The sequence below is a fragment of the Chenopodium album genome, chromosome 24 (genome assembly GCF_948465745.1).
Source record: "Chenopodium album chromosome 24, dcCheAlbu1.1, whole genome shotgun sequence".
Classification (NCBI taxonomy): domain Eukaryota; kingdom Viridiplantae; phylum Streptophyta; class Magnoliopsida; order Caryophyllales; family Amaranthaceae; genus Chenopodium; species Chenopodium album.
In genome coordinates this window covers 34,171,353-34,197,940 of record NC_137857.1, presented here as the reverse complement: position 1 = coordinate 34,197,940, position 26,588 = coordinate 34,171,353, and the positions used below count along the sequence as shown (strand labels likewise).

At 36.5% G+C, this 26,588-nt stretch overlaps 3 protein-coding genes across 3 annotated transcripts; 2 read left to right on the top strand and 1 right to left on the bottom strand.

Moving 5' to 3' along the window:
- Nucleotides 1-1,017: 1,017 nt before the first annotated feature.
- Nucleotides 1,018-5,123, top strand: LOC145610365 (tobamovirus multiplication protein 1-like). Its single transcript, XM_081665706.1, has 11 exons — nucleotides 1,018-1,314; nucleotides 2,030-2,120; nucleotides 2,211-2,263; nucleotides 3,062-3,154; nucleotides 3,266-3,337; nucleotides 3,441-3,513; nucleotides 3,602-3,647; nucleotides 3,758-3,821; nucleotides 4,288-4,341; nucleotides 4,597-4,674; nucleotides 4,768-5,123. The coding sequence occupies exons 1-11, from the start codon at nucleotides 1,162-1,164 to the stop codon at nucleotides 4,858-4,860; spliced, it is 870 nt and encodes a 289-aa protein (XP_081521832.1). The 5' UTR covers nucleotides 1,018-1,161; the 3' UTR covers nucleotides 4,861-5,123.
- Nucleotides 5,124-5,533: 410 nt separating this feature from the next.
- LOC145611179 (derlin-2.2) lies at nucleotides 5,534-10,456 on the bottom strand. The gene is made up of 6 exons (XM_081666466.1): nucleotides 10,239-10,456; nucleotides 8,139-8,238; nucleotides 7,365-7,579; nucleotides 7,193-7,276; nucleotides 6,836-6,889; nucleotides 5,534-6,215 (listed from the first exon to the last, which is right to left on the bottom strand). The coding sequence occupies exons 1-6, from the start codon at nucleotides 10,335-10,337 to the stop codon at nucleotides 6,033-6,035; spliced, it is 735 nt and encodes a 244-aa protein (XP_081522592.1). The 5' UTR covers nucleotides 10,338-10,456; the 3' UTR covers nucleotides 5,534-6,032.
- Nucleotides 10,457-14,062: 3,606 nt separating this feature from the next.
- Nucleotides 14,063-25,528, top strand: LOC145612022 (uncharacterized). The gene is made up of 19 exons (XM_081667401.1): nucleotides 14,063-14,937; nucleotides 19,035-19,503; nucleotides 19,597-19,682; nucleotides 20,089-20,202; nucleotides 20,299-20,487; nucleotides 20,672-20,737; nucleotides 20,824-20,880; nucleotides 21,347-21,469; nucleotides 21,562-21,675; nucleotides 22,003-22,110; nucleotides 22,184-22,298; nucleotides 22,506-22,643; nucleotides 22,842-23,218; nucleotides 23,453-23,630; nucleotides 23,752-23,990; nucleotides 24,288-24,477; nucleotides 24,577-24,802; nucleotides 24,907-25,062; nucleotides 25,167-25,528. The coding sequence occupies exons 1-19, from the start codon at nucleotides 14,245-14,247 to the stop codon at nucleotides 25,270-25,272; spliced, it is 3,744 nt and encodes a 1,247-aa protein (XP_081523527.1). The 5' UTR covers nucleotides 14,063-14,244; the 3' UTR covers nucleotides 25,273-25,528.
- The last annotated feature ends 1,060 nt before the right edge of the window (nucleotides 25,529-26,588 follow it).

The window sequence follows — 26,588 nt, the reverse complement described above, 5'->3', positions numbered from 1 at the left end:
AATATAGGGGTTCTGATCTCTTTCATGATTCCACCACTAACTAAATAAACAAGACCTTATTATCCTAATACCCTAACTAGACGTCAACCCTCATAATTATTTTGGTCTTGTTTGAACTAAATATATGACAGACACTCGAAAGTTGAAAGTGAGAAGGGATGGATAAGGAGATCTTCATCCCCAAGAATACTACGACCTTATGATTTCGAAGTTTTAAGATGATTTACCCCAACCTTGTTTGGTACTGTACACCATATCATACAAAAACCTCTTTTCTTGGTAAGATAAAGAGTCTCATTAAACTTACAAAGTGATATGAAATAATAGTGAAAAATCCTACCTCTCTTGGAACCTTCGATATTTAGTAGCTTAATTGTTATTTTAGATTTTGCTTACAAGTTTTTACCTTTCACTTGAAAGGGTTTTTCTTGTTTTAAGCGGTTAGGATTTATCTCCTTATTTTAATCTTTTATTTTGATTAGTTTTTAAGTTTAAGATTAAGTTTAGGAAATTTTATCTTTTAAATAGTTCTATCTTTATTAGAAGTGTGTTTAGGAATTTGGCTAGTTGATTTTATCTAGGACTTCCAATGTAATTAGAAATTTTAGTACTTATTTGTAGCCTATATAATGGCATTTAGGCTCTTAATAAAAATCAGTTTTTGTCAAATTGAAATTTATAAAGTTTTACGTAAGCTTGTGCTTGTGTATTCTTGGCCTAGTTTAGGTTTTAAGCTCGTGTTGCTTAGCGTTTCTTGACCGAGACTCAAGATTCCAAACCTTTCAACTGCGAGTCTGCGATTGAAGGTTATATCCATCAAAATCCATATCATTAAGTCAACTCAATCACGGTCAACAATCCTTATGCATTGCAAAATACTGTACGAGACTACGAGTATACAAATACGAGTATTAATTTTGGACACATGGACGAGGGAATAAAGTTTGAAAATTGAAACTGAATCTAAAATCAAAAGCTTTAGGTATCCACTAGTCAATTCAAGCATTGACCTTGCAAGAAACCCACAAGACTAGTTGGTAATAAGCTTTATTCAAAACACTGGATGCTGCTTCCACTACTCTGCAGTGATTCATCTTCTCCAACTTTTTAACCCAGAAAAAATATTTCTGGGCAACTCAGAAAATTTTGTGGGAATCAACAATGACATCTGAATTTGTGAAATTGGTGAATAATGTTGAAATTGGTAGGTTAATTACAAGCTGGTGGAATGAAATCAATGACTCAGTTGGGTGGCAAGATGCCATCTTTTTCACTCTTTCTGCTCTTTTTACCCTTATTTCTTCTGTTGCACTGGTAAGTGGTAACTTTCTCTTTCTCTCTCCTCCCTAGAATGTTTGAATTTGTTCTCCAATAGTTAAATTTGCAGTATGCTGAGAATTATGTGTTGGGTTTTCTTTATATTAATTCTTTATGACTAGTTTTTACTGGAGAATGTGATTTTTGATTGTTACAATGATGGAAATGGTTGTGTTTGGATGATGTTGGGAAATGGGATGAGTCTATGAGAGTTAGTAAATTTCTGTTTTGGGTAAAATTGGTAGTTTCTTTGTTGTAAAAAAAAATGTGTAAAAGTCCAATTAAAATCGAGCCGAATTATTTTGGTTTAGATGGGATGTTTTGGAATCATTTTTTAAAAAAGTTTGATTTTTGGTTTGATAATGATTTTGATATTTTTGCTCTTTTTTTACTCTTTCAGCCAATTTGTTCTGTTACATTATGGCAGATGATCTTTTGTTTAATGTTGAAAAAGGGGGAGGAAGGGTGAAAAGAATGATAATTAGATTGTTGAGGCATCTGAGGGTGAATGGTCTAAACTAACATTCTTTGGAATTTTTAATGCCAAGATGTTTGTATCTATAAAATGTATGGTGTGGAAACTTGAAATATTCAGTGTGTTTGCCAGTGAACTTGCTGCTTGTGTTTTTTTATAGAGCAATGGAGGATCACTGTAATGGCTGTGGCAAAGTAACTGTTTTCTGGTTCTCAATTACAAGTTTATAATCTGCAGGTTCAGCTGATTAGAATCGAATTGAGAGTTCCCGAATATAGATGGACTTTACAGAAGGTGTTTCATCTTATGAACTTCATTGTAAATGGAGGTGATGGCTAGATTCTGTATTTGTAATTTCCTGAGTAAAATGGTTATTATCCGTTCCTATATGTTTTGACAGTGACTTTTATATTTTCAGTTCGGGGAATTGTATTTGGCCTGCACAAGCAAGTATTTATTTTGAGTCCTAGGGTAAGTTTTCTTCCATCCCTTAGACTAAGGCATTCTTTCCTTACTTTGGCTGGTGTTGTGTAATTTTACTCTATGCACTGTGAATTGGTCATAATCCAATCATGAATTTGGCAGTAGAATTAGTCTTTCATTCCAATATTCCATCCATCGATGTATAAGTTCATAACAGACCTTCATTAGAGGTTATATTAAAGACTTTGAGTTGAGATACGATACCCATATTCTCTGTGTATGTTTTTACTTCTCCAACATGGAATAAGTAATCTTTAGCTACACTGTTTGGTTTTAAAAGCATTTATGGACAGAGGGAGTATCAGTTTATTATCGCAATTCCTCTCTGCAGTCTGACGTGTCAATGTAACCACCATGCTGGATTACTGATGGATTTCTGGCATGCCTGGTAATGGCTAAAAAAGACTATTACTTGTATTTTCTTGTACAAGTACATATTGCCTCTTATGATTCTTAATTGCCAATGATTAGTTAGGGACCTAGCAAATAAATTTATAAATATATGCTTGCGCTACTGTTTCATTTGAGGTTTATCCTTTAGAATGTTTTGTTCAAACCGTAAAATGTTGATATCATGTCTTTACCATAATCCATATTATGTTGGTCCATACTCGCTGTTCTTGAATGCATAATTCTTCTCCACTTCCCCAGCCATCACTTGCCAGGAGGTTGTCTCTGAGCAAATTCTAGAGCTTGCGAATTTTATCACAATGAGCTTTATTCTGTCTCTTTGGAATATTTGTACAGAAATGTGCATTGAGATTTTTTGTGTCTATCCTATGATAGGTTCTAATGTTGGTGTTACTGGATCTTCCCGGACTTCTATTTTTATCCACATACACACTCCTTGTCCTCTTTTGGGCAGAGATTGATCATCAGGTAGAGTCTAATTTGATGTTTCCATGCTTACATTTGGTACCGAAGTTGTAACAGACATCTCATTTTAGCTCCTTTTTCCGCCTAACAAGTGATTACTAAATTAATCATCAGGCTAGGTATCTACCAGCTGATAAACTGAGGCTTGTTTACATTTTGCTCAATGCTGGAATTTATATCATACAGGTTTACTACAACTCACATTTACTTGTATTTTTTATGTCAGTGATTTGTTACCAGTTTATCTTCACAGGGTTTGAATCCATGATATTAACATTTTGTTCTTTAGGTTTGCATCTGGATTTTTCTCTGGCTGTACAACAATGAAATAGTGGAAACCGTTGGACGGATCTTTATTGCAGGTTCGTTTTTTTCATTGATGATAATGTTTTGTATTGGGACCACTATTTCCGTACTCTCATACTTCTTAACTTCTTTTAATTTCGTCAGCTGTCTCACTTGTTGCTGCGATCAGTTTCTTGTTTTATGGACGAAGGTCAGTTTTTGAATGTTTGATCTTCTAAAGTTGAACACCAATGCGGATTTGTTATACCAATATACTTTGTATTTGTGTTTACTAGTCGTATTTTCCTTGAATGACTCCAGATTATTTCTAATGCTGAGACAGTTCCCAATTGAATCTAAAGGGAGAAGTAAGAAACTATATGAGGTTTGTGCTTTTATCTGAAACATTTTTTACTCCAGTATCTCACGTAGTTTTTTTTTTTTTTTTTTTTTTATGGATTGCATTTTCTCCGTACACAATCTTTTAAAGATTTGGATTGAGTAGAAACCTTCAAACCTTTACTCACAGAAAATTCAGATTTTCGTACTTCTAATCATGGTTTCGGAAGTGTAAACTGATAACTTCTATTTCTAACATTAGTTGACACTCCTGAGACTTGACATACATTTGAGGCTAGTCAATTTCTACAACCTCAGAACTAGAAATTCTTTTAGAGAAACCATAATTTTATTATTCAGAACAGATTCTAGCGTGCCTTTAGTAAAGAATCAAAGCTGCTCCAGCCTCATCCAAATCCCAATATTTCATATATCCTCTCCCCACCCTCCATCTTGTTTGTAATATCCCCCGTAAGAAAAAGATCTTAACTTGCAGTTTCTGACATTGCCAGGTTGGATCAGTAGCAGCTGTATGTTTCACCTGCTTTCTCATAAGATGTATTGTGGTGAGCTTCTTATTCTTCACTGAGGTGTCATAAAAGTCTGTTTGCCGATTTTCTATGTTTGAGCTTAACTAGCAATGGTTCTTGCTCCTACTTGCCTACTCTGCTTAACTTGGTAACTTGGTGATTTGGACTTTTAATTTCACGCCAATTACTCGACACTTCATCATGTTTGGACACATACCTGTGTCTGAAGCAAGTATCCGAGTCTGTTAACACAGGGATTAGGCAATGTGTATTGACATTCACCTGATATAGGTACTCGTGTCTGCATTTGATGTGGATGCCTCCCTCGATGTATTGGATCATCCAATCCTAGACTTTTTCTACTACATGGTATAATTTTTCTCCCATCAAAAGTAATGTTTTTAAGCCTGAATTCTACATTTACCTGAGACATCTTTTTTTCCATTTACTCTACCAATGCAGCTTGTTGAGATATTACCTTCGGCACTGGTCCTTTTCATTTTGCGGAAACTGCCTCCAAAAAGAATCTCAGGCATATATCACCCAATCTGTTAAACTCAGGCGCTTCTTCAGCCCCGCGCTTGATGTTCTCCTTTGAGATGCAATTATCCTCAATTGCAAGAGTTAAGACACTGCACAATTTTGAACTTCAACAAATTTTGTCACAAAGAATTTATGGACTATTGATATAGTATGCCCTATGAAAACTATATTTCGTTTGCAGCTAAACAATGGGAAGTTTTCCCCAAATTTTTGTATGGTTATATGGGATTTTGTTTAGCTAGAAGGGCATATATGTGATGGATTCCTTATTTGTTGCTTCAGTGGTTGCAAATTGCACTACGCAAAGGTGGTTCAAAAACTAAGCACAAAGCTTCGTGCCAACACTTGCTGCACAAGTCTTGTTTAGGGCCGGTCCTGAATTGCAATCCTTTTAACTAGAAAAAACTGTTAGTAAAGCTGTTCTCAAAATGAAAATTCAACTCTGGGTTTTTCCCTTACTTTGAGTTGTTTCTGTAGACCATGCTTAACACCGCGGCAACAGCAAATTGTTTACTATAGTTTGAAACTTAGGGTCATGCAAGTGTAATATGGAGTACTCTGTAAATTGCTTTAGGAGAGATAGCAATATGGACTAATACGTTATGAAATCGCCTTCGTGTGATATAAAAAAACGTCTCTCAAGAGTCTCAACAATATAAAAAAGACTAACTAATACTACACTTGATTCATCAAAATTGCCTTAACATAATATAGAGTTCACCTCTCGAGAATTGTACGAATACAGCAACAAAATAAAAGTTTACAAGCATTTGGCAAATGAAAAGGCAGATCAAAGAAAATCAACATGCCTCCCCAAATACGAATTAATCCACATATCTCATTTCATGATTCTGTTAAACACAAAAAACTCGTAACTCAAAGCATAACAGAAGAAGTGCTGGAAATATAACAAATGCACGGAGAATAGGCCTAGCCTACACTATAGAAAATATCCAGTGACTTAGCTTTGACTGTAAAAAAGCCAAATTGGTGAAACTGGAAGTTTACATTACAGCTACATTCCCAACAAAATAATCATCATTGTCACAATAATTAACATTACCCTGTAGTTAGTCATCAGTAACGGCAACAACCGCGTTCAGCCCCAACTATTGCCGCACATAAAATAATTACAAGTAAACGCAAGGCTATATAGACATATAGTCTTGGTTTTTAAGAAGGGTTTAATCTTGATGGAGCTCGTCTGCTGCAGGGGCTGCAAAACGGACGTTTCCAGGCTGTGCTACCACAACAGGTTCATCAGCGAACAGCGCTTTAATAAAGGACGGAGTTTTAAGAGGGCGACGACCTGTCATTCTTGGATATACATCTTCAAGGAAATAATAAGCATGTCCGGCAATCATTCCCTGCAAACCAGAACCATTAATGCTTGTTGCCAAGAAAAGACTAGCAAAGTTCATAACTAATGCAGGATATCAGGAAACAAAATCATCTTTATACATTTATATGGACATAAAATATTTGAACCACTATAAATCACCTAGGCTAAACATGACAAGAAACAGTTGATTCCAGACTCTCGAAAGGTTTTCATATGAAAAAATCAGCAAAAGTGAACCACTATAAATTAGCCTTTACTCAAAACAACCCTGACTTGTTCAAAACCCTTATCAATGACCCTGAGGTGGAAAATCTCTGAAAAAAAAAAGCCTTACTCTGAACAGTAGGCTAACAGCATAAAATTTAATGCACAATCCTCATAGAAAGACCCGAGAACCAAGGTTATTTGGTATTCTGATTTTACCACAAAACACTGTCCTCAATAATAACACCTCAAGTTAATGACCAAAAAAAAAGAATTTAAGGGTGACATGTACAACTATGCAATTTAGAATGTCTTGTCTATCCTTGAAAAGTTCAATTCCTTTCAGAGTAATTGTCTCTAACTACTCCAAATACGTAGTACATGAAGTCTAACCAACTAAAACAATTCGTTAAAAGTGATAAAAAGATTAAGAGGAGATACCAGAAGGTCGACCCAGGGGCTGGCGCCAACCAGGATAGAGAATCCCAACAGGACCTGAATTCAGAGAAACCAATTTAGCATTTTGTATATGATTATACTTACAGACAGCAACACAAATACTTGACATCACTTAGGGTATTTTACACTAGAATAGCATGCTATTATTCACCATTGGCATCGCCCCAAATAGCAAAAAGTTCGTGAAAAGGCAGCCAACACTGTGACAATGAGACTACAACTTAGATACATAAAACTAGAGGTTTATATGCAATATTTTACAGTTATGTCTCTTTGGTTTCCATGATTTCAAACATGCACAGCAAGCGGATACTTTATCTATCCTAATGTAATTCTTACCCATGGAAGATAAGCTGCGGTAAATGTAAAGAGGCCCAAGAAGCTCATGTGGATAAAAGGATTTTGCTTGCTCCACACATACACCTGCATATTAACCAAATATATGAGGACACCGTCAAAGAGCAAATACCGCTTCGATACAAAAATTGAATGCAAGGAAAAAAAAACTGACCATCATGAATGTCAAAGAATTGCTCAAGAATATGATTCTTGCAAACGACTCAGACACGTATGGTATCATTCCTCCAACAAGAACAATTCCAGTCAGAACAGTAGCCCCAAACAAGAGCATGTAAAAGAAATCTGCCGTCCTTCCCCGGAATGAGTTTTCCTCCAGAAGTTTGCAATATCGGGCGAGAAAGAACATGTGGAACAGAAAGTCCAAATCTAACAAGAAGAAATCATATTGAAGTAAATAAATCAGCTTCGGTGAACTAATTCTGGCCAACCACTAATCAGAGTATCAAAGTGCGGTGATTCACAAATAGGCAAATACAACTTCCTATGTTTGACTTGGATTTTCTTAGTACCTGTGTTTGGAATGTTTTGAATTGGACACCCTAAAAATTAACATTGCTTTCCGGATATCAATGCCTAGCTCTTTTAAGAGGTGCTATCTTTTATCATTTCTAACACTCCTTTTAATATTTATGTTTTCCCATCCAAGATAGTCCAGATTAAACAGAGAGTACAAATTAAAAAACCATCTAAAAGTGTTACAAATTTACTTACAGTTAAAGACTTGTAGGGTAATTTATATTTAGCCAGATATGGAAGACCTCTAATCCTCTATCCAACAATGTGAAAAAAAAATGCATACAAAAGACGAGGAAAACTCACAAAAACCCAAAGGATAATCATATACAGTATAAGGTAACTAAATCACACATGAACAGGTAACTTCAACCAAAAAGTTCACGTGAGTAAAAAGAAGCGGGGAAATTACCCATTTTCCGGAAGTACAAGAAATTTGTAACAAGTCGCCAAAACTGATACTGCTTCATTACTAGCCGTGGATTCAAGTACAGGTTGTACGGAGAAATGATCTGCAGATCATTAAAATACATATTATGTGTTTGTAGTTCTAGATTAATGCATGACGAAGTTATTAATTGGAACTTTACAGATTCTAAGTTACTCTAAAAGATTATATTAGTGAAAGCATGATACATAGGTGGACTGCAGACTTGTGGAGTCTAAAATATAAAGAGTGGCAGGCAGATCAGTAATTCACCACATGACCATAATTTTTCTTTGCCTCACCTTTGCTTCTAATTCTAAGATAAACAATAATATTGAAATTTAAGATACTAGCCTGCATCTAGTAACAAACTTCAGAGACAAACACTTATGTTGCAATCTGATATTGGTATGTCAGTATAATCATACTTATTAGGTTATTACTAAAAAAAAAAGGCATGCTATCTCTAATACGACCGGAATAGTGCATGCATATACAAATATACAATGTTGCTGCCAAACACCAGTCATGTTGCCTTCAACATGTTACCCTTTTAGGCCTCTATAAATTCACTAAAAAAACCCAACTCACATAGTTAATATTCAGTAATTATGCAGTAATGTTACTTAGACTCTTCATTTAACCTCAATTACCCGTGTCGGATCCTCAACACTCCGACATGGGTATGGACGCTCCGAAACTTTATTTTGGGCTGAAAATTTTCACAATTTAGTCGAGTAGGACACTTGAACACGTACCCGTGCTCGACACTAGTACCCGGTCCATGTAACATAGTTCAGTAGAAACTCCTAGGGAAGCTAAATTCAAAGTTTTAGAAGCTTGAGCCGGGTGAGCTTTAATAAAATAATAGGAAAGACCACTCTAACGCTAGGTTTGGACTGCATTACACATTATAAGTGATAGACAAAAGCAGACGTGTGTGAACTGGCATTTCTGTGACAGCAAAATATAAGTACTTCACTATTCCTTCCTTTACCCATCACTATAGACTCGCAATTTCTTTACTTTTTTTTTTTTTATAAAAGAAAATCAAGAATATGTTCATAAAGATCTCCATAAAGAATAGGAATTGACATCTACCGAGCATCTAAGCTATATCAAAACGCTTTATAGTCAATAATAAAGCATCCTCCTGCCTAAATATGCTACATCATTTCTAACTATACTACATCTTCTCACTATGCTACATCAATTCTCACTATGCTACATCAATCCCAGTTATAACTCAGCTATTAAATGAATGTGCTTTGTGCTTCATACTATTATAGCAAATAGAGACAACGATACTACAAAAACCGCAATGAAATCCTATCCTGGATTCATGGGATTCAAATAACAAACTCATTACCATCATTTCTTTCCAAACAAAAAGAGAGTTACGTATCATAAATGCAAGCCGCAATGCATTCCCGAGAAATCAAACAAAAGCCCCCAAAATAGGCACCTCCAATTCAAAATCATTCCATACAAACCATCCTAAACCCACACAAGAAATTACCATCCTCGAAACTTAATTTACTATGATTTCCGCCACACATAAATAAATTTTCAGACCATCTAAAATCAAACAAAAAACCCCACAAATCTCCACTCAAGAAACTAGCTAATTGACCAGAAACATCTGCCTCAAGCTCTCTAACCATAAACCTTCTACCAGCAAGCTGAACACCATGGCAGAAACTTAATACCCAATTCAACCATTCAATTACAAATCCAACAAAAATGCCCAATTCAGAATCAACCCTTATTCAAGTTTGTAGGCATAAACCCAATTCAATTCACCATCAAAAAAAAAAAAAAATCCAGAGTACTCAATTCAATGTACACAAGACAAACCCTGATTGTCCCAAAACTAATACAAAGAACAAAATCTAATTATCCCCATAAATTGAACAATACCCAGTTCATATCATACAACAATAAACCAACCCCAGATGCCCAATTCAATAAAATTACCCAATAAATTAAAATCCAAGCTCAAATTCAATCAAAACAGCAATAAAAATCATATAAACTAGAAAATGAATTGAATTCATGATTGAAAAAAAGAAGAAAACAACGTACATCAAGAGAACATCCAATTGTTGTAACAATTGCAGCAGTAAGATAAGATCGAGTGATGATTGGCATCTGCTTATACCATTCTTCGACCGCTTGAGCCATCTCAAACACTCTTATATAAACTTCGATTCAATCGAACTGTGTTTGATGTTGCTTAAGAGGAGAGAGAAAGTATTTGGAGTTCGAGCTAAATGAATTGGTAATGGTACGCTTTTAATTGAGTTGGGATTAAAATGAAATTTTACAGGAGAATTTCGTAAATTATATATATAAAGCCTATTAAATTTCAGATGACATTTGTTTGTCCAATAATACGGCGTGTATATCGCACGACCCAATTGTATTTTCCCAATTATCTCTAAACTTGTTTTACACAGCATAGTTTACTCTCCAAATTTTTATTTGGAAAATTTGTACATTACCACCCTAAAAGGGTTCTATTTGGAAATTACCACCCAAAAAAACTTTTATTTAAAATTACCACCCTTAAATTTAAAAAATTTTCAGATTACCACCTTTTTTGGAATTCCGGTGAAATTTCTGTTTGAGGGCTCCACCTTATTAATTTTCCTCCTTTTTTTATCTTCCTTTCCCTTGACCTAATTGTCTGACTGTAGTATTACACTCAAAAAAACAACTTCTCTCATCAATTCCTTAAATTAATTCATCCAAAAGCATCAATCTTTTCCCTCTTTCTTCCTTTAATTCTCTATCAAATTCGCAACTACTACTAAAGGCTTGAATCAAAACCTTAACTTTTCTATTTTTCTGCAAATTGAATGCTTTATTGTACTTGCATGTATTGTTCAAGTCGCCATCTTGGTGTGTTCTATAGGGACTAGAAGCGCGTAATTGAAGCTCCTGACAATTGCTCATGTCAATGGTGACGCCTGAGGTAAGCATTTCAGACAAGTACCCTAATTGCAAAAAAAACCCCAATTTAATTGCCTCAACAACCCTAATTCCTAAATATAACCATTTACCCCAATTATTGTTGGTGAAAAAACCCTAAATTAAGAAGTAGTGGATTCATACCTTAGATGCGAATTGAGAGTCTGCACTTCAGTGGATAAATTCTTCAAATAATAACAGCTGAAATTTGAGTAAATTTGGTTGAAATTGGGGCAAAAATCGTGAATTGAAGTTGCAGACTTTAGAAACAAAGAAAATCGGGGAGGGAAACAGTCAAAGTAGCCGTTTTTAGCCGTTGGGTGGGGCCCTCAAACGGAATTCCAAAAAATGAGGTAATCTGAAAACTTTTTTAATTTAAGGAGTGGTAATTTAAAATAAAAGTTTTAATGTATGGGTGGTAATTTCAAAATAGGACCCCTTTGGGTGGTAATTTATAAATTTTCCTTTTTATTATCGTGTAATGGTTTTTGTTATCACACTACTCTTTGCGTGAGGAAGTAGTAATGGAGGAATGTTACGTATAATGGTGTTTGTTATCACACCAAAATATGCAATTGTTCAATTGTTTATACATATGTGTAATTACATGAATGTCTCTTGTTATGCATTACTCCCTTTAAAATCCCTTGCATGATTGTATGTTTTTGTTATTCTTTTATATTCAAAACAATTTAGCCCGTATCATTTTTTACATATAAGAGAAGATAATATAATTAATAAATGTTTTAAATTCAAAAGACATAAATTTTTTAAATTAAATGAGCAGCTCGTGATTGACTCAACTCACGTCGGAACTTAACGAGCACGAGTCAAGCAAGCCTCTGCTCATGATCGAATTTTACTCGATTATGTTACAAAATATGTCTTAGGAAATGACAATATTTATTTGTTAGCTTTGAACTACTACTACTACTACAAAATTCAAAAATCTATTCACATGAAATGTTTCTCTTGCTGAGGAACTAAAAAGACTAGGTACTTAATTAAGAGCACTATCACAATGAGCAAAAACTGGTTTCCTTATTCTCACTCTACCCACTTTCTCTTGGGGGCGCCCTAATTGATCAGCTTGATCAACAAAATATGTTAATTAGTTCCTTTTGTGAGCCAACTTTGCAATATAATACACTTTTTATTTTTATTTTTATTTTTAAATAAAAGGCTTAGATCTAGCATCACGAACCACCACCATCTCCATCTACCCCCTATCTCACCGGTCATCGGTCATCACGAAGCCACCACGCTACCATCACTATCCCCCTATCATCTCGCCGATCAACCACGAACCACCACCATCATCTCTGTCTTATTGTGTTTGTCTCAGCCGACATTCGACCCTTTGTTCCTCTCCGAAAGGTCCTCTTCATGTCCCTCTTTGTCTTCCCTTCTTCCTCCTACTACATCGCAACTACCCCAACGTCGCTTTGCGGTAATAACAAAAAGACACCCTAGTGGCAAAAGGGTGTAAAAATAAAGTGGTAGGAAAAACAAAAATGTTTCTTTTGAAAAATCATAAATGGTGATACTTTAGCGATTTTATTTTTGTTTACTCTTAATAATAAAATAAAATAAATATAGTTCATTATGTAGGTCTGCATATGCTAATTTGACTATGTATACATGCATTACCTATTTATGTAGTGGTGTTTGGTATAAAATCATTGGTTGTTAACTTGTTACTCTTGATAGTTGATAGTTGATAGCTAAAAATCATTGTTATAGATGTGTGCATTAATTTATCATTAATTTTGAACAAGTTTGACAATGAGTTGTTAATTTATTTGATCAATTCTCATATGAGTCATATAGTTTCCCTTCAAAAAGCTCTTATATTGCTTCAATGTTACTAGTAGTTTTTTTTAGACTGGATAAAATTTATTAGTTTTGAATTTTTAACAAGAATTTTTTTTTAAAATCCATTCTCAATCAAACACTTACAAGAGTTATACTAGAAGTTTGAGGCCCTGCTCTTTAGAGCTACTCTGCTCTGTCTTGCTCTGCTTTGCCCATAAGCTCAATAGAACAAGGCTTGAGTTAGTTAACCTCTATTTTGCCTCAAAACTATTCTTATGTATATTCCAAACTTCCACAAACCAGGTGTCAATAAAAATAGAGTTTTTTTTTTGTTCTCTATAGGGCCCTTGGAAGGGTTATTCCTAGTCTCCATTGCTAGGTTTTTTCAATTTTTTTGAAGGTTTTTTTTATCTCTTTTCTCACTTGTTTCTCCGATCCATCTCTGCCATCTCTTTTCCTCTTGATCTCAGTTGTAAATCTTTGTAGGGGCTTCTATTGGCGTCCTTACCGGTGGTAAGCTCTAAAAACCGTTAAATTACTTTCAATAAATAGATTTCATCCTTGAGATGATTTATCTCTTGAGTTTATTTTCTTTCTATGTTTCTATGGCGAGAGCTGAAGATCTAAGATTAAATTAATTTAATTATTTAGTAGTTAAGTGAGTGTTAGAGAGTAATTAAAAGAGATTAGAGGTTAATTGAGTTAATTAGTGATACTAGGTTTTTTTTGAACAAAAAATTATTAAGTTCGGGTTTTTTTTAAGGTTTTTTTTTGCAAAATGCTGCATTTAAAAGGTTTTTTTTGACAAATTTGCCTAAAATACTTCCTCCGTTTTTTTTAGTTGACACGTTTCTTTAGTCACGTTTGTCAATGCACTTATCATTAATATCTTTAATTATCGATAAGCAAAAATTATGAAAAGTTGATACTTTGAAAGTATATTACGTGACGAATCTAACAAGATCCCACATGACTATATTTTTCATTACGTATGAAGCACAAAATACAGTCAAAGGGAGGTGGATGAATAGTGCTAAAGTCAAAACGTGTCAACTAAAAAGAAACGGAGGTAGTAAAAAATAACCTACCATAATTTCATAATAATCCTCTTCATTCCTCAATCCATAATCCTCAACACTTTATTTTACCGCTTATTCTCTCTCTCCAAAATTCAAATTTGAAAAAAAAGCACGTTACACTTCAAATCCATACATATTCATTCAGACAAACTCCTCCCAAATCCGATAATCATCCATACATACAAAAATCGCCCAGAAAAACTTCCGATTCTTCATCTTCAACAATGGCGTCTGAAAATCGTCAACCTCCATCTCCATCACCAAACATTCCTTCATTCCCTTCTTCTTCACTGTTCAAAGACATTTCCAATTTCAAAACCCCAAAACCCAAAACCCCTTCTTCTAGAATCTTCCAATCTTCTACTCCCAGATTCTTCACTGCTTCCAAGCAAATGCAAACCCCTTCATCTTCTCTCTCCTCCCGCCGCCGTCGCCGGCCTTCTTCACCGGCGGCGAGTAAACTCCGGCAGTTCGAGCTTGAGGTGGCGCAGTCGTCGCGGAAGGAGGAGGTTAAGAAGGAGAGATCGATGAAGTCTTTAGCGAAGTCGCTCACTGCTTGGCTTAATTTTTTGTTTGAAAACCCTAGGTCTTGCGGTTGCGACGACGGTGGGGCCGGCGCCGGAGGTGGAGGCGACGCCGCCGGTGGTGGTGGTGGAAGGAGAGGAGGGAAGAGAGAGAATGTGTTTGGTGGTGGTGTTGGCGGTGGTTGGAGGTTGCCGAAGAGGCAGAGGGAGGAAGGGGGTGGTTTCATGGAGGAGGATCGCCGGGAGGTTTTGAGTTCGAAGAAGAAGTTCGGGTTTTTGTGGAAGTCGTTACGAGAGGTTTGTAGTTTCGACGATTTGGAGGTGAGGATGAGGGAGTATTTGAGTTTGGAAGGGTGTATGGAGGTTTTCACTGCAATGTCTCAAGTTGCTAAGGTGTGCTTCTGAAGTCCTAATGTCTTATTAATGTTTATGTGTTACATTTTTATTTATCATGGTGTAGTCTTATTGATATTTCTCGATTACTTCTTTTGTTTGTTTAATGTTACCATGTTATGTTTTAGTGATGTGTATGGATTGGGTTTGGAATGAAACACGCGACTTAGTTTTGTTAGACTAGCCACATGTGTAAGTGTGTAACGTGTACATCGTATCAAATTGCAAGTTCAGGATTGATTAGTGCGTGTATGTGAGTATTACTAGATATTAGGATGCTTTCCTAGGCTTGATAAAATTTATAGATTTTTACATGTTGATTGAAGATTAATTGTCTAGCTTGCATTGTAATGTGCCATTGGGGCGTTCCCTACTGAGCGACGCGCTGCACTTCCCAGACCCGGGTGCAGTGATAAGTATGTAAGGGTTGCTAGGTCGTCGCCCAGAAGCGACGCGCCATATTGCCCAATTGTGGTGTCAAATAATCAAGGACTTGGAGTTGGGATCAGGAGGGAGCGTGGGAGAAAAGAATTTAGTTTGCGGATTGGTTCTTGGAATGTGGGGTCTCTTACGGGAAAATCAGCAGAATTGGTAGAAGTAATGAAAAGACGACGCGTGAACATCATGTGCCTCCAAGAGACAAGATGGACAGGAGAAGGAGCTCGAGGCTTGGTTTTGGGGTATAAGGTATGGTATGTTGGGCAAGAAACGAGCCACAGAACAAGGAATGGTGGAGCTAGGAACGGAGTTGGTGTGGTTCTCGATGAGAGGTTGGCAAAAGAGGTGATCGAGGTCTATCGGAAGAACGATAGGTTGATAAGGCTGAAGTTGCTAGGTGGCAAGGAGATTGTGAATGTTATCAGTGCTTATGCTCCCCAAGTGGGTTTAGATGCAGAAGAGAAACGACAATTTTGGGAGGACCTAGACGAGGTGGTGCAGGGTGTCCACCACTCAGAGAAGTTATATATTGGAGGGGATCTAAATGGGCACGTTGGGGCGAGCCGAGATGGCTATGAGAGTGTCCATGGAGGCTTTGGGTATGGGCAGAGGGACGCCGGTGGTGAAGCTATTATGGATTTTGCCCAATCATATGATTTAATTTTGGCTAATACTTGGTTTAAGAAGAGGGATTCACACTTGATAACTTTTCGGAATGGAGCAAATGCAACTCAAATAGACTTCCTGCTCACAAGGAGCATAGATAGACAAAGTTGCATAAACTGTAAGGTTATCCCAGGGGAGAGTGTGGTCACCCAACACCGGCTATTGGTAATGACTATTCGTCTGAAAGAGAAGGCGAAGAAAAAAGTTAGACAAGAAGAACCAAGGATAAGATGGTGGACCCTAAGGGATGCAAAAGCTAAGGTTTTTACAGAAAAGGTAATTGAAGAAGCGGATTGGGATGGAGAGGTGGATCCGGACATGACCTGGTTACGAATGAAGAACTGTTTCCTAAGAGAGGCCAAAGAGGTCTTAGGGGAAGTAAGGGGAAGAACTTCGGTACAGAGAGATACTTCGTGGTGGAATGAAGAGGTGAAAGCAGTAATTAAGCAAAAAAGGGAATGCTATCAAGCCTTAGGAAAATGTAGGAGTGATGAAACCTTTGCAGCGTATAAGGAGGCTAAGAGTAAGGCAAAGGCAGCTGTTCGCCAAGCAAAAGAAAAGGCATATCAGGAGGTTTATGAAAAGCTTGATTCCAAGGAGGGAGAAAGGATCATTTATAAGATGGCAAAGAGAAGACAAGAGGCAAGGAAGGATATTGGCATGGTGAAGTGTGTCAAAGATAAGAACCAAATGGTCCTAGTGCAAGAGGAGGGCATCAAGGACAGGTGGAAGGGGTACTTCGATGAATTATTTAATGGAAGTAATGGAGTTGTGATAGGAGATACCTCTATGAGTGATGAAGAAATCAATATGGAGTATGTGCGAAGGATTAGGAGAGTAGAGGTGGAGATTGCACTGAGGAAGATGAAACCTAAGAAGGCGGTTGGCCCTGATGGGGTACCGATAGAGGTGTGGAGGTGTTTGGGTAAGATTGGTATTGATTGGTTAACAAACCTTTTCAACAAGATATGGACGGCTACAAGGATCCCACAAGATTGGAGGAAGAGCACCTTGGTCCCGGTTTATAAAAACAAAGGAGACGCTCAAGATTGTTCTAACTATCGAGGAATTAAGCTTATGAGCCATACTATGAAGTTGTGGGAAAGGGTGATTGAACAAAGGTTGAGGGCATGCACAAGCATTTCAGATAACCAATTTGGTTTTATGCCTGGGAGATCTACTATGGAGGCAATCCATTTGATAAGACAAATGATGGAGTTTTATAGGGTAAAGAAGAAAGATCTTCATATGGTCTTTATTGATTTAGAGAAGGCATATGACAAGGTGCCAAGAGAGATACTTTGGTGGGCAATGTTGAAGAAAGGTATCCCACGAAGGTATGTAGACCTAGTTAAGGATATGTATCGGGATGTGTCAACAAATGTGAGGACATGCGGAGGGTTGACAAAAGATTTCCCTATTACAATCGGATTGCATCAAGGGTCTGCATTAAGCCCTTTTCTTTTTGCAACGGTTCTAGACGAATTAACTAGACCAATTCAAGATGAGGTTCCATGGTGTATGCTGTTCGCAGATGATATCGTTTTGGTGGATGAGACTAAGGATGGGGTTAATGTCAAGTTGGAGCAATGGAGGCAAAGGTTGGAATCTAGAGGGTTTAAGCTAAGTCGGAGTAAGACTGAATATTTGGTATGTCGTTTTGGCACTCAGAGGGGGACAAGCAATGAAGTGGTGAGTTTGGATGGAAAGGATTTGACCATGAGTGAATGTTTTAAGTACCTAGGGTCGATCATCCAGAAGAATGGTGACATTGATCAAGACGTGACCCACAGGATTAAGTCAGGGTGGCTTAAATGGAGAGCGGCCACGGGAGTGCTATGCGACCGCAGCATTCCCTTAAAGTTGAAGGGAAAATTCTACAGGACTACCATAAGACCAGTGTTGCTCTATGGTACAGAATGTTGGGCTTCTAAGAAAGAGCATATTAAAAAGATGGAGGTTACGGAAATGCGCATGTTAAGGTGGATGTGTGGAAACACTTTAAGAGATAGAATCAGAAATGAGGTTATTCGCAAGAAAGTAGGTGTGGCGGGCATTGTAGATAAATTAAGGGAAAATCGTCTGCGTTGGTTTGGACATGTAAGACGGAGACCCGAGGGTGCATCGGTGCGAAGAGTGGAAGAGTGGGACCATGGAGGGATTAAACGAGGAAGAGGGAGACCAAAGATGACTTGGTTGGAAGGAGTGAGGAAGGATATGAAGTGCATGGATTTACGTGAGGATGAAGTTTTGGATCGTAAGGGATGGAGGAGAAAGATTTATGTTGATGACTACACGGAATAATCAAATTTGGTTCATGTTAGCCGACCCCACTTTTGGGATTAAGGCTTTGATTGATTGATTGATTGATTGACATTGTAATGTTCAGGATTAGCATATGCTCCAAGTCTCCAACTGAAAAGATATAGCTTTATATGATAATGTAGAATTGACATAAAAAAATACACATGGAATTTTAAGTTATAGTATTCCTACAACGAATTAGTCCAATTCATAAAGTATTAGGACAATTTTATATTATGGATTGTAGTAAAAATTAATATACATGAATCGACGAATTAATGGAAGAGCTAATGGAACTTCATGTCAGTATTGTATGACAAGAATCATTCTACCTAATGCAAGAAATATGGAATTAATGGAAGCCTTTTGTTGTAGAAATTATGTCCAATGTAATGATGCTCTTGAATGAAAATATATGGAATAGGAAATGTGAACAAAACCTGTTGCATTCTTATTTCTGAAACACGGGCGAGTCAGTTAGATGTATGCTATTTAGTGAAGTTCTGAACTTCTGATCTGGTAAAAAATCAGTACAGTAACGATTACTGAGGATACTTCATAATTTTCAGTATGGGAGTAAAAGTTGTTACTTTGTTCCTAGTCTAATGATCCAATTAAATTGTTAACTTATTCTTGTGTTAGCTGTCTGGGAAATTTTTCTCACTTTCATATGCTGCCTTGTTTCTCAGAATATTGATGAAGGCAGGCTCAAAATGAAGGCACATTGTCCCATAGTCACTGATGTTGGAATGAGAGAAAAGGCCATCAAAGTTCTTATGAGCTACAATCCAGTTTGGCTTCAGATTGGATTGTACATTATCTTTGGTGGTGACTCTTTGTTGCCTAAGGAAGATTCTAGTAGGGAAGACGATATTGCATTCCTGAAGATGGTGATTGAGAAACAATTGTTCTCACACGCGGGTCTGGCTAAAACTTATGCATATAATAAGTTGGTTGATGGCATGTACAGGCCAGGGTACTTCGAAACTTTAGGCAATGTCATATTAAAGAGATTTTTGTTGCTTGTTCTTATACTTGATAGAGGTAAATGCCAGAGTAGCTTGCCTATCAAGTATGGTATTGATGGGCTAGATGGAGGTTCTCCCCTGTTGTTCAACGTGAAATCTAACATCAAATCAAGTAGACAATTGATAAACGGTAAGAGTATTAGTTATGGCTGTTTTCTTACCTGAGTTAGTGAGCCTGACATCATTCCTAAGTTGACTTTGCTTGTTTGATGGTGATAATCAGATTTCTTATCATCTGAAGTCATGCATGGAGAGGGTAATCTACTTGCTCATCTAGTGATTGTGGGGTACAAAGTATCATACCAACAGGTAAGTACTAAGCAGCTTTTTCTACTGTTATGAATTCCTAGTATCCTAGTACTCTAGTAGTAATTTCTATCATTATGGCTGTAAAAGCACCTTGTATAAACCCTTAGAATTAAGCTAACACTGCTTGAAAGCATGGAGATCACGGAAGAAGAAATAGTATAGAGAAAGAAGCATGCGGGTGTGAGTCCCAACTTGAGAGAAAAAGTGGTGAGATAAACTTAAAGCTGATATGTAAACTTAGGTCTCAGATGGAGGGAGTATATTTCTTAAGTTAATGTTTTAGCAATTAGCATGCACTTAGGTTCTACAGTATCTATAAGCAGTGTGCTTTATTATCTTTTTAAACAACGTCAATGCAGTATATCAAGTACATGTTTAAAGATGAAAGATAAATGTCTATGTGCAGAATCCTCTCATTGAGTATGACTTCAGAATTACAGATCTATTCCAAGATATTCAGGATGGTGTGAGGCTATGTCGAGCTATTCAGCTCTTACAACATGACTCTTCTATTCTACTGGTTAGACTTTCTTAAAACATAACAACTTGCATTGTAGCCTTTCTGGGTATTATGTTAACTTTCTAATCTATTCTTGACATGATTTATATTGAGCAGAAAGTGGTGCTTCCATCAGATACTAATAAGAAGAAATTGGCAAATTGTCGCACTGCGCTGCAATATCTCAAGCAGGCAGGTGTTCCCTTGCTTGATGATGATGGTACAATGATAGTTGGAGAGGATGTTGCTAATGGAGACAAGGAACTTGTGCTTTCCTTGTTGTGGAATGTATTTGTTCATCTGCAGGTCTGTGTTATCTGTGGGTCACATGCCTTAAGGAGAAATGGTCTATAAGTTGACATGATTTTTTGCATGTTCAATTATATAATTCTAAAAGTAAATTATAAACTAAAACATGATAATATGTAGTCATTTGCTTTCTTGACAAGGTAGCATTCAGCATTTGCCCTGCCTTTTGTCTTCCCTGCAGCTACCTCGACTTATAACTAAGAAGATATTGTCAGAGGAAATTCCTAAAATCAGTAAAGCTCATACTGTATGTATCCTAAATTTATTACTTAATATTCAGTTTCCTGAACAATAGCCATGTTTGTGACTAGGTTTTTGCCATCCATTTTACAGGAACTCATGGATGTAGATACGAGTAATCATTTAGATATGCTCCTAAACTGGATGAAGGTAGGGCTACTTAACCTTTGTGCATCCAAAGGCATTGTTAGTTTTTAAATTGGAGATCAACCAGTGACTCCTGTCAATTCTATGTGATGTTTCCCTTTGTGAAATTTGCTACAACATCTGTCATGTTAAAGCGGATGGATTTTTTTTTGGTTTAGTTCTAAGTGAGTATTAGGAAATTAGGATGAAACTTGTTTTGGAATTTATGCTCTGATATCAAGTTAAATAGTGTAGATATTAAGATGCTAAGAAGTAAGAAAGTGGGTGATTTTGTCTCTATTGTTCTATTTTTCCTATCAGCATTTCTTGCCCGCAAGTCATGGTTGTGTAATTTGTGTGTCATCTTTTCAGGAACTAATACCCTTATTCAGATTATGATTCTTTTTTTAAATTTTTTTTGAGAGGTTTGTTGTGATGTTTTTTTTTTTTGGTGATAACTAAGCTGGAATATGTACTTATGTTGTCGCAGGCAATCTGTGGAAACTATGATGTCAAGATGGAAAGTCTGGCTTCATTGGTTGATGGGAAAGCTATGTGGTGCCTGCTGGACTTCTATTTCCGGAAGGAACTTCATTGTTCTTGTTCAATTAAGGCATGCTTTTCTTTTTCTCTGGTTGGTTATATGATATTTCACTTTTTGCTGCTTTCTTTTGGTCATTAATCTCACACTATACTTTCTTACAGGACCTCAATGATACAAATGAAGGATCAATTGTGTCTATGCGAGATACTTCAGATGCAGTACACAACTTTGTCTTATCTCAGAAGTTGACAACATTGTTGGGAAATTTTCCTGAGGTGAATGCTTTACTTAAGTCATAATGTGGTCATTTATGGTTTGAAAGAAGACATTCTATTTTGTATGGAGTGTCTTGTAGCTATTCTTTTTATTACCTTCCGCAAAGGTTTTAGTTAATCACTCCATGAAGGTAGTGACTCAAGACTCAAGAGTCAAGACCATGAAAGAAAAACAATTTTTAGAATTAGAACATAACACAGCTCCTGTAATCTACTCCAACATTAAACACCTTACAGTTGCCTAATGCAACTAATCTTATTGCTCAAGTGTAACACAGTTAGGTAATCACTTCAGCTTTAAATAAATTCTCCATATTCTCATTCCAGGTCTTGCAAATATGTGACATACTCGAGTACAATGGCGCATGTAATGACAAGAGTGTGATCATATTATTGGTCTTCTTGTCATCCCAATTGCTTGTCAAGAAAAGTAAGGTAATGTCAGTGCTTCAAAATTCTGTCTTCTAAGTCATGATATGTGACTTACATTGAAAACAACTCTTAACAGGATAAACTAAACTTCCACAAGCTCATGGGATGCCAATGCCAAAATCCAGAGAGGAAAAGGTGGTCCATGAGTTCCGAAACTACATGTCATAGAGAAAGGGAACGGTCTGCTGAAGGTTGTTTCATCTGATTATTGACTTTTAATGTAGTCTGTAAGCTGCTGTTAACATACTATATACTATGCATGAAATTGTTGATTTTTGAACCTTTGACATCGCCACTTTTGCTTCTCTAAGATTCTGGGATTCTATGCAGCAATTAAAAGGATGTTCAATCTTCTCTGATTTTAATTTTTTCACTTAACTGTTTGAATTAATATCTAGATGGTGGAATGAAGTTTAAAGCAGTCCAGGCCTGGTGGCAAGAAATGGCCAAAAGAAATAGTGATGGCGCTAATCATTCAGATGCTCTTGCTATCCTGCCCCCCTCTGCTGAAAATTGCATCTTTGAAAGTTGGAAAGGTGATAATTAACGATCACGTGCATTCTATTTTCTAACTTGTTATCTTATTTCTGCTAATACTTTCACAGTTTTCCTATTTCAGCCAATGTATTAATGACTACTTTTGGGCTTTAAAGTAATGTGAAACTATACATGGCAAAACCTGGTTTAGTTACTGAAGTTATGTTTTAAAGTTTGTTTCTGTTGACCTTTTGCAGTTAATGCTGCTGTAATCATACAGAGCCATATCAGGAGAGTGGTTGAGCGCAAGAAATATTTGAAGATGAAGCAATCAGCAGTGACCATTCAGCTTGCTTGGAAGCAATTCATTGCCAGTGAGTACTGGCAGACTCGGTGTTCAGCTGCTACTATAATTCAGAGGCATATACGTGGCTGGATAATGAAAAAAAGATTCGTGAGGCAAAAGCAAGCGGCTCTTCAGATTCAAAGTGTTCTTCGCTCCATGAGATATTTGAAGGCTTTTCATGAATATAGTATAGCAACCAAATCTGCTATCATAGTTCAATCTCATGTTCGGGGTTTTATTGCTCGTAGAGACGCTTGTCGACAAAGGAACTGCATTCTTCTGGTGCAAGTAAGTTTGAGTAGACAAGTATTTAAAAGAAAATTTTGCAGGCCCTTCCTTCATTGATAATTCTCCATTTACACTTTTTCAAGCAGATGTTGCCAACAATTGATGTAACCTCTTTCATGCTTGTGCTATCTGTTTGGTTTGATTATGAAGCATCTTCTCATCACCTTGCATGACTGTTGGGCAATGTTAATTCCTGTTGTCAATAGTAACCACTTTTCGTATTTGTAATTGCAGAGTTATTGCCGTTGCTGGCTAGCTAGGACGAGCTTTCTTCGTAAAAAAGAAGCAGCATTAACAATACAAAATGCCTTTAGGGTTAAGATGTGCCGGTATGCTTTTCATCGCAATAGGAATGCTGCAACTGAAATCCAACGCCTTGTCAGGGGAAAGATTTCACGAAATAGACTCCTAGGTTTCTGAAACATTCACTCTTTTAATAAGCTCCGTGTTATTTACTTGATTTTTACAAATTTCTTCTGACAATCTGAGATAACTTTGATGCTGAACATTTGTATGAAATTTTGGTTATGCAGGTTCTTCCTCCCTTCGTGTTGCTGCTTCTGGTCACACTACTCTTACTTCAAGCTACAGGTCATACAGCATTGAATTAAGTATAGTTTTAGATGCAATTGTGAAGCTGCAAAGGTGGTGGAAAAGCGTTTTAGAATACAGATTGAGAAAAGAAGCAGCAGTCGTTATTCAGTATTATATTCGTGGATTTATCTGTCGGCAAAAAGCAATTAAAGAGAGACGTCATGCCATTACTATTCAAGTAAGATTGAATCCTTTACTAAAATGACGCCTGGAATTTTTTTTCCTAATGGAATATTTTGATGTTTGGACTGTTAACTTCTAATATAGATTCCTGTAACTCTCTGTTTGGAGTTTAAACACAAGCAGGAATTTTATCTTATGTTTTACTCTGTATTTGTTGTGGTTAACTGAGGATGGTGTAATGTGTAATCTATGCATACAAAGAAGCATCTACTTTTAACTATAATTTTTTTTTTGGAATGAAAAATAGCTTTGCTGTACCAATTTTCTTGATGAGTTAGTTTGTATTGTGTAGGCACATTGGAAGGGCTACCTTGCAAGGAAACATGCAAAAGAGCAACTTGCTGATCTGCGCTTGAGAATACAGAAGTCTGCTGCCACTGTGGAAGATAGAATGCGTATTATGAATAGACTAATAGCAGCACTAAAGGAGCTAAAAAGCATGAAAAATGTTAGCGGCATTCTTCATAATTGTGCAACTCTGAGTGAGTTTCTTACACTGTGACCACCCCTCCACAATTGAATTAGCTTTAGTTATGTATTTCAGTGACAAAATATAATGTGTTTCCTACATTTGCTCACAGATATGGCAACTACACATTCCCAGAAATGCTGTGAGCGGCTTGTAGAAGAAGGGGCAATTGAAATTTTGCTGTATCAAATAACTGCAGTCACCCGAAGTATACCAGATCAAGAAGTTATGAAACACTGCTTATCTACTCTCCGAAACCTTTCAAGATATGCACATTTAGCTGATGTGCTTGTTGCCCATCAAGGATCCATTGAAACCATCCTTCGAGAGTTTCTAAGGTTGGTATATTATGTCATTTACAGCTTAGAATTCCTTTTCATTCTGGATTTTTTGGGGGGTTTATTAAGCTGCTGCTAAGTTGGCAAATCTGAATCTGGTTCAGGAACAAGGAAGAGGGCTATTTCATTGCTTGTGAGCTACTGAAGAACTTGTGTACACGCCCAACAAGTGTGGAAGCAACACGCGGTTTGTCTTCCATGTTGAAGCGACTCCAAGCCCTTGTGGACGATCTTACCAGAAAAGCAAACCATGAGAAGAGGTTAATTTTGTTTGTTCTTTAAAATCATTTTTAAAGATAGCATTTCTAAAACTGCATTGATTTGTCTTCGAGTTAATACTAAGAATATGGTATTGCATATGCAGGAATCCTAGAGCTGGGGCTGCACGAGATACCACAGAGCGAAGATTAAGAGAGGCCACTGAACTGCTGAATTTGATTACATTTCGGCTGAACAGTTCAAGGCCTTAAAGCATTGAACTAGTTTTCATAGAAACCAAGTGCAACTGTAGAATTTGTTGTAGGACAACTCCAAATTTTTTTTTTAGCTTTCTTGGAAGTTCTATTCCACTGCACTATTTGTGCATAGTTAGAAATTTGTTGAAAATGTGAGTACAATTAACAAAAGTTTTAGTGTTCATATTTTAGGAAATTTGCATTCATATGCTGATATACTATGTATATATCTCCTTACCTTTGTTAATCGGATTTTTAACTTGATTTATTATTGACAATCTCGTCAGCTATAATTCCTTATCTTAGTGTTAATTCTAAAGTAACTAAAGATTTAGGAACACACTACCCCAATTCGAATTCAGTTGTATCATCAGTTTCATAAGCAGCTACTTATTGATATTACATGATTTAGCTCTACCCTGTAATGCAGCAAGGAGAGGGTGCAATACATAGAAAGAAACTATTGCCAGCTTTAACTTTTGTTTATTCTTTGATTAGAACTAGTGGGAGTTTCTTAAGCTGCAACTTGATTGGCATTTTGGGCGATTAACAGTTGTTTAGCGTAATTATTTGAAATTCAACTACGCAAGTGGAATTTTTTTTTGGATGTTCGCGAATGATTGATTAGTGGTGTACAAGTACAAGTAAATAGAAAGCTTGACTAGGCTGCCAACGACGGATCTGTTGAACAAGATTCTGCCCCCTATAATAATCAATAGCAAACAATTCCGAAGCACACTCTCTTGCACGTCTTCACTATCTGTTTTTTAAGTAGCCTGTTGGCTAGATTACACTTGAGCATATGTATGCTAAACCCGTGTGTAATGCAGTAACATCAGAACGTACACGGACTGCCTCGACGTCCTTTAGATACACAAGTGTAGGGTACAACAGTGTTTTTAATCAAAATTTACCCTCCAAAATGTAAAATTCATTACATATATATGCTGAAAACAAAACTTGGGTGAAAATGATAGTTTGCATTTGGCAAAAAAATTAGAATCCACAATTTTTTTTTTCTTTTTTTGTTATTTTTTTTAAAAAAAGAAAGGTTCAAAATAAATTAGATTCCAAGTGGGAACTCTAATCAACTGAAGTATGGACCACTTGATCCATTAACAGATTCCCAATATCAGAAGTTGTTGAAAGTTGGATATATTTTGTCTTCCTCTTTCATTTTCAGAGGGCCCAATTTAAATTAATACAGCATTTCAGCCTTGTCTTATGATATATTTATCCAATAAAAAAATTACAGAATTATTATTGTTGTGACTTGTGAGATCCAAGTAAATACTCGGGATTTAAGAGATGACTTGTTATATTGAACTCCG